General features: G+C 43.1%; 1 protein-coding gene across 1 annotated transcript in view; it reads right to left on the minus strand.

The window, feature by feature from the left end:
* The window catches only part of TSPAN8 (tetraspanin 8), a 34,335-nt gene extending 22,308 nt beyond the window's left edge, over positions 1-12,027 (minus strand). The window contains exon 1 of the mRNA XM_083179679.1: positions 11,906-12,027. Within this exon, the coding sequence (XP_083035805.1) occupies positions 11,906-11,965 (60 nt within the window). The 5' untranslated portion in view covers positions 11,966-12,027. The remainder of the gene's footprint in view (positions 1-11,905) is intronic.
* Between the last annotated feature and the right edge of the window lie 335 nt (positions 12,028-12,362).

Below are 12,362 nucleotides of genomic sequence, written 5' to 3' on the forward strand. Positions count from 1 at the left end.
ACTCCAGGTCTGGGGGTGGATCAATTAAATAAAAAATAATATATATAATAAATAAAGGAAGGGAGAGATAGATGTATATATTGTATTTAGAAACAAAGGCACTCACAGGTGACTTTAAAATAAAACTTATCTTATGGAAAGTACATTTTTAGTTCCTGATGATGTCATATTTAATTAGAGGTTCAGGAACTGAGTTCCTGCTGGTTCCTGCTGAAAAATAGCATTGTATATATATAATACCCAATAATCCACCACGCGCTGAAATTATAGGTCAATTATTATCAAATGAAATTGGCTGCCTCACCACAGTATCCCCCGAGGGTTAAGGGACCAAAACAGATAGTATACAACACAATTGTGGTATGGCGCCTAAATGTCCATACAGTGAATGATCCGCTGTCAAGTGAAGCAAGAGGAGACGATAAGTCCAATTTCTTATTTTATTGTAGTAGATCTTGTTGTCACAGATAACATATGTACATGAGTACCCTCATGTACATATGTTATCTGTGACAACAAGATCTACTCGCCAGACATTCGCCAGACATTCAGAATTGTGTCCATTGAATAGGGCGAATTGGTTTTCCAGTGAGAAAATTCCTTTAAACCCGGGGAATTGACCGATTCCCCAGAAAATAGGGAGAATCAGAGGCATTGAATACTGGCCCAAGCGTTGAAACGTTGTACTTTAATCTGTGTTCCTGTCTCATTTATTCTGGTAAGCCCGGAGTGCCACTGCTGCGATGGATATGTTAAGGTCTCAGCGTTCAACCTGAGAATCTTCAGGAGGCACACGGCAAGTAATCGTTTGTTCCAGGAGTGCCGACACACGAAGTCTATATATATATATATATATATATATATATATATATATATATATATATATACATACATACACACACAGAGTATAGATATCAATCACATAAGGCTTATTTAGAAAAGTGTAAAATTGTCCTTCTGTATCTTTATGTGCGTACTGTTTCATAAATGAACTCAATGGTACAGAGAATTACGTTGACATACACTACAGGCCAATTTTGACATCAGGAGAAGTGGAGGAAACCCAGGCCATAATAGGGCCTGATAGTGCAAAATGACAAAGCTTCTTTTAAGGGCCCTGATGTGATACAGGCAGACACTCCATGCCCACCCCTGAAGAATCAAAAAGAGAATTAACCAAACAATAGGGCAAATCCCCAAGTGCTCATATAGGTAGTTTCTTCAAGCTGCTGCAAAACAAGGGGTTAGTCAGTCTCCTAAATACCCAATATATAAAAGTATTTATAAGAGCAGAGCATCTAGTTATTTATTTCCAAAAATAGAAAAAGCATCTATCAATAAAAGACAATGCAATAGCTAAAGCAAGTATATATATATATATATATATATATATATATATATATATATATATATATATATATATATATATAGCACTCACCAAGATTCCAAAGTTTGAGTAAAGTTTCATACAGTGGTTCTCTACCTTGGTCCTCAGGTCTCCTCACAGACTCACAGGTGATATAATTAGCTCCAGCTCTGATCTTTTTAAATGTGTCAGTGAATAATGAGTGCACCTGTGCACCTGCCAGGTGACCTGGAAAACATGCACTGTTGGGGGTCCTGAGGACAAAGGTTGAGATGGGGCCAGATTATTCAGTGTCAAATTTTGATTCTGCTGCTATTATCTGGATGACCAATTGATGTGCCGCTGATCATGGCATGGCATATCCTACAACCGGTGTAGCTGTAGTACTGTATTGACCTGTACCAAGTGGAGGGTAAAGAGTAGGTCTCATTAGCATCTGCTGTAAATTTGATCCGCATTTGTATGAGTTCATTGGTGGATGTGATCTCTGTAATTTCAAAGCAGGGTCACCGGATGTGGAAAAGCTCGAAAACAGATAGACACACAAGGGTCTCTATCAGGCACCAACCTTCGGCCCTCCAGCTGTGGTTGAACTACACATCTCAGCATGCCCTGCAACAGTTTTAGCATGGTCAAATAGAAAAACTTTAGCAATGTGTAGTTCAACAACAGCTGGAGGGCCGAAGGTTCCCCATCCCTGCATTACAGGGATGTGAGATTATTATGTTGTGGAACAAGTTCAGCTTGTTTCAGATATGACAGGGTCTGGTTATTTTTATGTTTTTATATACCTTTTATAAGTGCACATCTTTATTTACTTTAAACATTACAATGTTTTTACGCGGGTATTTAGTATATCGATCAGCCCTCTACTCTGGTTGTTATGTGGGTGTGACTGTTAGCTCTAACATAACAGCCTGTCCCTTTGACCCTTTTACGTCTCAACAATTCCTTTCTGTATCCAGACCTCTTGTGAACACTTTAAAACAATCTATTCAAATCTCTTTCTTTCCGTAGGCATGACTATGTTCTCACTGTAACATGATCTAATCAGCCCTGTTGCAAACAAAAGAGAATTGGCCTCACCTGTCTTGGTAACCTGAAGCTTATCTCACAGCTCCACATCACCTGGAAGAACGCCTACAACTGGCTTCTACCCACTCCTCCCTAACACCACTGACATGACCCTTTACAATTTGTTACCCTCTAAAACACATCACTGACATTACCCTCATTAATTGACAAATCAATTTTCTACCCTCCTACCCTCATTTACTGCCAAGTTCAAAGGGGAAATGGTTCCCTAGATCAACACTATAATGGTCGACCATTAAAGGATGGATTTTTCATATGCAGTCCCTGGCGAGCTGCAGGAGGGAGCTGTGCGGGGGACGTCAGTGGGCGGGGGATGCCGGCTAATAGAGAGCAAGGCAGAGGGAGCAAGGAGAGGCTGCGTATGGAGAGGAAGCTGTTGCAGTGCCACCAGGAGCAGGACGCCGGGCAGTAGAAGACGCTGGCTGCCAGGCAGCGGCGGGAGGATCAGAGAACTTGGGGAAAAAAATGTCCATACAGATGACTAGAAATCCATTGATTGGCTGAGACCTCTCTCAGCCAATCGCAGCCTCCCTCCGCCTGGATCTCTATGAGCCGCATGTGATTTGCTAGCGATGCGATCCGAAGGTAGTACAAAATGTATGTGCAGCACATACTTTTTGTACTGAGCGATGAGATGTCCATGGGAGCGCGCATCACATCGCATGGTTCAATCGCACCGTGTATTGGCACCTTTAGACTATTTATCTGTTCCAATTCCTTTATTGTAAAATGAGAGTCAATGTAGTAGAAACTGTAAAAGGACAGGCACTGATATCACCTTTCTACATAAAGATGGCAAGTGTAGGTTTCTGTCATATCTATATAATAAGTTGAAGAGTCTGTGTGCGTGCGTGTGTGTGTGCGTGCGTGTGTGTGTGCGTGTCCGTCGCATTGCGGACACACCGTGGCACTCAGAGACACCAAATTCAGCAACAAGATACCTCTGGACCCGGTGGTGTGCACCTCGAAGCCGTTTTTGGGAAATTTCACTTAGAAATTTAAAAAAACACCAAGTTGTAATTTTCCTTCATTGATGTTCTGGGGAAAAGCTTGATGATCTGGGAAACCGTTTGCGAAGAAACAACTCCACACCTGATTTCATTGCTGTCATTGAGTATGAATGACACATTCTAACATTATGGTGAAGGCTTTAAACAATTAGGAAAGAATTGAGGATATACATAGACCACACAACACACACACACACATACACATTGCACACACACACAACACCACATACGCACACATAGCACACAACACACACATTTATACGTAGAGCACCTCACACACTTACACATTGGACAGATACACACACGCAAAACACACCACATGCAGTACAATACAAATCCATACACACTACAACACACACCCAAAAACAGTACAACAAACACACAGAACACACACACTTAAACATTGCCAGGATACGCAAAGCACACTACACACACATATATACGTAGCACACATCACAAACTTACACATTCGGCAGATAAACACAACACAACACTCACAGTACAACACACACCCACATTCACTACAACACACACCCAAAAACAGTACAATACACAAAACACACACTTAAACATTGCACAGATACACACAGCACACTACACACACAAAGATTTATACATAGCACACCTTACGCACTTACACATAGGGCAAATACACACAACACACACACATAACATACCTCTAACAGCACAACACAAACCCACATTCACCACACACACCCAAAAAACAGTATGACACACACAAAACACACACTTAAACATTGCACAGATACACAAAGACACAACACACACATACTGTATATACGTAGCACACCTCACACACTTACACATTGGACAGATACATACACTACAACACACACAACCACATACACTACAACACACACACAAAAACAGTACAACACACACAAACACACAAAACATAGAAAAAATAATTTGCCATTTATTTAACCGTCTGTACCGGCAAATAAAAACTGTACCTAATGTACCGTTTCTACTTTGTTCCCCATATCCGTCTCTCCAGTCCTCGAGCCTGTCACTGCGCTCCCCGGCCAGTTGCACTGAGAAATCTTTGTCCTGGCCAATGCACCCATTGATCAATACAAAGTGGGTACACTGCACTCACCCTGTTAGTCAGTTGGATATCAGGCACTGCTCTGCCTTAAGGGTTTCCCAGACTCTTTTGGTTCATAGATAATGTTTGGTCGATGGGCATGAGCGCTGCATGCATTTGTTTGAATGTTATGAGTGTAAGAAGTTGAAGAATAAGACTGAGATGAAGATTTGTCACGTTATAGTGTACAATTTACTCAATAAATCGTGAAAAAAATATGCGTACATAGAAGTACAGTACAATCAAGAAATGAAAGTAGGATTAAAAAATAAATTCTGATTCAAACTGATAATTGATTGAATGGTGGTGGGTTGCAAAACAATCTATAGGTGGAGGGGGTATGGATATTGTGGGCATAATTGGTGTTTGGTACACCTACAGGGGGTCCCCAGTTGATGAGAAATTCTCACTACAGTGTCACCGTAGGGGGATTTCCAATTGGGGTTCAGGTGGTCTTTTAGGGACCCCTTTACAATCCTGTTGGTCTCTTCTCCTGGAGCCTACGGTCTCCCTCAGTGATTGAATATCATTAAGGGAGACTGTAAGCTCAAGGAGAAGAGACCTACATGATTGTAAAGGGTCCCTAAAAGACCACCTGGACCCCAATTGGGAATCCCCCTATGGTGACACTGTGACCGTGACACTGTAGTGAAAATCCCATCAATTGAGGGCCCCCTGTAGGTGTAACAAACACCAATTATGCCCACAATATCCATACCCCCAACTATAGATTAAATTATTTTTTAATCCTACTTTCATTTCTTGATTGTACTTCTATTTTTTTCACGATTTATTGAGTAAATTGTACACTTTGTAACATGGCAATTCTTTTTCTCAGTCTTATTCTTCAACTTCTTAAACTCCAAACCTTATCAAAGCATCCATTGATGATTGTGATGGCTGGATCAGTGGATTGGCCCGGCGGGTGTAGGGAAGAATTTGGCCCATTGCACCCATTCCCAGTGGTGCATTACAGTGGTGCGGATAGTGTGCGTCGCGTCATGACATCATGTGGCCAGGCCCGCGGACCTGCTCCCACACTCAGGGGCTGCCCCACTGTTTGGTAGAGATGCTCGGTGCATGTGCTTTACAGATCCCCAGACCTCAGAGACTGCTGCAGGCAGGTTCGGTGAGGGGAGTGGCAGGGAGCAGTGAATTTTTAATTAATTATGGCGCGGTAAGTAACGCCCACCCTGGAGCCCAAGCACTCAGCGCTTGTAATTACACACCCTAGAAACTGTACCAATGAAAGTATAGAAATTGAGATGTGGACATGTCCCTTTCTGATTTTGTACCGATTTCTGACCCTCAGATGTTGGAGGATATGTCATACAGTAGGTGCTAAATCTCAGGAGTGGATGTGGAATTCATCAACACATACAAGTTTTCAACTCAGGAGCGTTGTGTTTCAAACAACAACACCACACCTGATTTCATTGCCATCATTGAGTATCAATGCAAACACATTCTAACATTATGGTGGAATCTATAACAAATTACAATCTTAGGTCTTTGTCACAGCATACTGTAAGATGACATTTTTCAGCAATTTTGGAAATAAAGAAACCCCAAGGTTTTCCCGGGCAACGCCGGGCGGGTCAGCTAGTAATATACATATTTAAGGAATACTATAGATAGGGTCTGGAAGCTGTGAAAATAATTTTCTACATAAAATTTTTGGCAAAGTAGTATTTGTATGATTCTATAACATGATGGTCATCAGTACACATTTTGATAAAAGTAATACTGTGGTATGTTAACTTTCAGCAGCTTATTAACTGATAACTTACAAGGAGAAAATATACAAAGAACAGATTTGGTGTATGGCTACACTAGTCCAAATATATAAAGTATAGCATCCAATGCACATTAAAGAGAACATCGACAGTACCCTCAGCAACCTACTCACATTTAGGTCTGTAGATAGGAGGAGCACATTGTAACACTGTTAACATCTGAGAAACCTAACACAGAGTAGCCAACTCCAGTCATTGAGAGCTATCGACAGTTCACATTTTCCATACCATCTAGCAGGTGCACCGGTGTAGTCATTACTCACTGACAATTTTTAAAAGATCCACAGGTGGAGCTTATTACTTCACTTGTGATTCTGTGAGGAGACCTGAAAAATGTTAACCGTACAATATTCTCTGCCGAAGTCAACATCAAGGTACAACCCATTAAAATATAGCACAAGACCCAAAGGCTTCCAGCTCTGGGCTGGGGAGAATGGAAATGGGCTGGAAACAGCATTGTGCCTCTCCAAACAGCCCCACACCTGCTCTGATACAGTAGCATTGCAATTGTCTTCTGCCAATAGAAAGAACATCATTTGAACTCTAATCCACAACCTACTCGGTACTGTGCCAGGGACACCTGCACTGCTGACCGCCACTGTGCCTGTTCCAGCAGTGCAAACTATTGCAGTTTTCCAAATGCAGCCCTCCTGTTCCATAATCACGTGCCTCAATATTCATCTAGATGAACTCAGGTGGTACCATACTTTTCTAGTGGGACTTAACCAACTCTCTACAGTTTTTTACTACCAGCAGCACCAGTCAGTCTTTTTCAGGGAAAAAGTGAAGGTAATGGAAGAGAGCAAACTGGACAACCAAAGGAAGAAGGATTATGCCATGGGGTATATTTACTAACGGTCAGGGGCGTAACTAGACCTTTGTGCGCCCCATAGCGAAATTCTGAAAGGACCCCCTGTTGCCCCGCGAGAACAACAGGGTATGGCAGGTGGGGGTGAGGGAGGCAGGGAGGTGATGGGGGTCAGTACAGCATATAGGGGGTGAGCCGTGACAGTGGGGGATGAACATGGAGGCATTATACTAATTTTTATTTTTGTATATATATATATACACACAGTATATTATACAAACACATGTAGTTGGTGTAACTCAGCTGCAACTGGCCACTCGCAGGTAGGGTAGTTATTCTATGGCTACAAAGCCTGCACAGTGTGGTCTCTGGCTAGACTATGAATGGATATTTAAGAGTATTACTATACAGCAAACAGAAAATAACTGCCCTGCGGTGACTACTACACTGGGCACAAGGGGATATAATGAGGTCTTAGTGACCACTGTTAAGAGTGATATAATACAGTACATACTGCAGGGATAGATTTTAATACACCGAACACTGGGAGATATAATGGTAGCTCAGGGCCCATTCTTCTGGCATAAGGTAAAACCCATGACACTGGAGTCCCCATCACCAGATTATTGCGGTGCCACAGGCAGGAGTCTGGGGTACACAGTAGCCTATGACCTCTATGAGGGCAGGGGAGGAAGATCTGGGGCAGAGGAGCAGAGGCAGAACTCTGGGAGGCAATGAAGTCATCTGCTGCCGGGCTCCTGCTCCCAACGGGGCACTTCTCCTCTCCTGTGAGTTTGAATAAGTTAATTGAAAGCCTTTGGCTGTCTCCTCCTCATAGCAGGATCATAAATGTCTTTATTTCAAACATAATATCCATAACATACATACATACATGCATATATTTATATAGGATGGTGTGTGTGTGTTGGGAGGGGGCCACCAATTTTTATCTTGCCTCCGGGCAACTGCGACGAACTTACGCCACTGGGGAGGAGATAGGCCCTGGCAGGGACACTAGTACTTACATGGTATGGACCTTGCACAGCTTCTAGCCCTGGGAGATCTCTTCAAGCAGGTACCACTAGTAACACTGCGGTCAGTCAGCCATTCAGTGATTCGCAGGTGAGGGACGCGGAAGAGCATTCCGGGCTTCTCATTGCCTCAGTCAGGTCTCTCCATATTTCCTGCACACCCACCCACAGCTTTAGTGTCCCGCTGCCCACAGTAACCCAATGCAGTGAAAGGGGAGGCAGGCCTTCTGCCTCTGCCCTGACCACGTTGCTAGCTCCAGATCCAGCTGCATAGATAGTGCTGGTGGCTGCCACATTGTTTTAACACAGGAAAACAAAACTGCAGTTCTGGCTGTCCCCCCTTCATGGTGGCCCCCCTGTCGGCATTGTACTTACAGAGAGGTAGGCGGGAGAAGGGAGGTGCAGCCGCTTCTTCTTCAGATTGGCATTGGCAGTGTAGGTGAGCCTACAGTGTGCTGGGGCTGCGCAGCTAATGTAGGCTCATCTACTGTACACTGCCGGAAGCTGCTTCTCCTTCCTTCTCCCTCCGTGAAAGTACACTGCAGGCTTGTCTTGCGCGGCAGCGCAGCACTGATTAGAAATAATTAAATAAACTAACATTTATTTAGAGGGTGCAGTGGGATTGTATCTGCCCCCCCCCCCCCCCCCCAAGCCCCGGGCCCCATAGCAGCTGCATCCCCTGCACCCTCTATAGTTACGCCACTGCTAACGTCAACTTTCATGGATTTCAAAACTATGAAAAGCAAAATATATTGATGTGTTTCTAGGGCAAAGACACATTTAAAGATTAGTATAAAAAATGCATCTGAATTTAACGAATCTAAGCAAACCAATCCTTAGTAAATATACCCCCAAGTGTAGGAAAAACATATATACAATTTTATTACATTAACAATCATAATAAAACAGAGAATGAAAAAACTGCAACAATATCAGACTAATACCAAAACGCAGAGGTATTTACTTCCATGTAAACAGGGGATTTGGATTATTTGGTCTACAGCATTATGGTCGACATGGGAAAAGGTCGACATGGGAAAAGGTCGACTTGGTTCTAGGTCAAAAGGTCATTAGTTCAACAGGTCGTTAGTTCGACAAGTCATTAGTTCGACATTGTCTAGGTGGACAGTCAAAAGGTCGACATGGGGTCACTGTTTTTTTACCTGAATGTCAACACAGTCGACATGGACACAGTTTAAAGTGCACCGTATCCCCTCGCATCGCTCGCCGCGCCCTACCATCCACGCCCTAGTGGATGGTAGGGCATGAAATACCGCCTGTCGGCACATGTTGGCTCAAAAAACAGTGAAAAACTCCATGTCGACCTTTTGACTGTCGACCTAGACAATGTCGAACTAATGACCTGTTGAACTAACGACCTGTCGAACTAATGACCTTTCGACCTAGACCCATGTCAACCTTTTCCCATGTCGACCTAGACCCATGTCGACTTTTTCCCATGTCAACCTAATGGTGTTGACCTAATGACTGTCTACCATAATGCTGTAGACCAAATGACCGCATCCCGTAAACAGCATATAAATTAAATCAACTCTAAAGTACAGCAATATGACCATTACAGTAGCACAAAAGTTATATCACAAAATAGACAAGAGAATTCACTGTGTATCCATAACCCTGGAAGAAATCATGTGAGATATTGAAATTAGGAGGATCAGCCCTCAGGGATAGAAGGTGTGAAAGAGCAGTGACAGAGAGAAAGAAAGACTGACTGAGAGGAGAGAGGAGAAGATGACACACAAAGTTGAGCATGTAGACAGGGCCGGATTATAGTGGGGGCACAGGGGGTCAGTACCCCGGACCCCCCTCTATCTGAGGGCCCCCTGTGGTTGGTATGTATTTTTCATTAGCTTTTGTGCATGGAAGTGGGGTAGTGCTGAAGCTTCACCTATCTGCCAATGTGACAATGATTAATGGTGCTGAGCATCAGGAGTCAAGGCACACTGACTGCAATGCATTACTGGGAGTTGACTAAGTCCCATAATACTTTGCACAAGAGGTCAGAGGCTGAGAGGCTTGTGCTGAGCTCTGCTTTGTGGAGCTCATCATATGCTTCTCAGGCCCATGAAGGATAGCAGCAGCAGCTGCCTTGTCATGGGAGGGTTTTTAATCAGAGGCAGCGTTGTTTATGGTAATCCCCCCCCCCCCCTGCAGTTGACCATTGACCAAGTTTATACTGCTTTTACTCTGTGTTTTGACAGTGTAATATTCTCCCGTGCAGTTTGTGGCCAGTAATGACAAGTAGGAGGGGGCCCCCCGAAAGCTTAATCCAGCACTGCATGTAGATGAGGAAGTGAAAGAGAATGTAACTAAGGATGCAGATATGAGCATACAGTATGTGGAAAATGGACAAAAGGAAACCTACAGTATAAGGGAAAGGAGCAGGCAGAGGCAGATTAAGGGGGGGGGGGGGGGCTCTGGGGATTAGTACCCCTGGGGCCCCCTCTCTAAAAGGGCCCCCCCATCAGCTGCCACGGTACATTTTTTGTGAAAAATGGCATCGCATCGCATGCGATCACATGCGATGCAATGCGATTTTTCCCTGTACGATGCCCATCGTGGGAGCCGTGATAGTATACAAGTACCGCTGCCACATATTGGATCTGTGTTAGCGATCCGATCCACCACCCCCAGTGTGTGTGGATAAGATATATTTGTATTATGATTTTAATTTGAGACCTTAGGGACCTCCTATTTTAAGTACCCTGGTCCTTAATCATGGTCTGGGAGTAGGGGCACATGGAAGACAAGAAAGAAGGAACGTAACACAGGAAATAGATGCAAACATTAATATGACACCTTAATAAAATGTGAATTAACACTGGAGATACTGTATATGGATAACTTAGAAGGTAATAGAAAATATGGGGACCTCCAGAATGGTGGTGAAGTCCCCTGCATCCCTTCGGACCCCTTCTCCCCCTATCCTGGTGAATTGTGTAATCGGGCGCCCTTGACTCGCCCGCTTGTGTTCTAAGTGAGTGGACCAAGGGACACCCGATAACGCAATTCACATTTAATCATGTCATTGTATCCCCACCCCACTACAGTTCTGTGATCGTGCCACCACACCCCTTTCAGAAATAGTCTCCTGCTTGGCCACTTCCCCATGCATCGTCCAGGCTGGCTTCTCCCAATGGAAGGTGCACAGTAAGGTGGACAACTGTGACGTGGGGTACATGGGGTAGATAGCCTTACATTATATAGCCTATGCTACCCCAAAGCTCTAGTTGTTAAAATTCCATAAGCCCACTCTACATTTCTATTTCAGCTGCCCATACTTTAACAGGTAGGAATATATATATATATATATATATATATATATATATATATATATATTAAGAAAGAACACACACATTACTGTTGATGCACAAGTATACATAAATCCCTTAAATAAGAACATTTACAGGAAGTTGTACAAAAGAACCACACATCTCTGCACTAAAATTAAACTTTTTTTCTTTTTTCAAGAAAAACACTTTATTTCAAGTAGACCAAAGTCACAGGAAACTAGTGGTAATCGTGTATAACTATATAAATATATATCAGTATAAGGTTCCTGTAAAACATTGATACTTGTAAAACCTGTACAGTGTACTATATTGTTATATCAAAAATAGATTTAGCTACCACAAGTAAATACTGGTGTGTACTGTAAGTTGCAACTTACCCAGAACAAGAAGTTGAATACAAACATGGAGTACTTCAGGCACTTGTTTACCCCTGCCATCTTCTCTGCTAGGTCTTACACAGTCTGTGCCTGCAGTGAGACTGAATTAGAGAAGGTGCCTGTTAACATTCCATAAAAAGGTGTGTAGGCAAATATAGCACTGAGCTAAATATTAACTCAGTCATTTGGTGCCGTCTCTGACTGTTTCACTGACTTGCTCACTAATAAAATATTACTAGTGTAGCTTATCATATACACTGATATCAAAGCTACTCTGTATTGATAACGTGTTGGGAGCACAAAAAGAAATAAAAGAGATTAACTTTACACCTTGGCAAAACCATGCAGCACTGCAGGTGGGGCCATTTCCTATGTGAAGAGAGAATAGATTTGGGCGGGACATGTCCTACGAAGGCTTACCATGCTATACCTTTACTCTGGTGCACTCAGGAATTAC

Source organism: Crinia signifera, chromosome 4 (assembly GCF_055691185.1).
Source record: "Crinia signifera chromosome 4, ASM5569118v1, whole genome shotgun sequence".
In the NCBI taxonomy this organism is placed as follows: domain Eukaryota; kingdom Metazoa; phylum Chordata; class Amphibia; order Anura; family Myobatrachidae; genus Crinia; species Crinia signifera.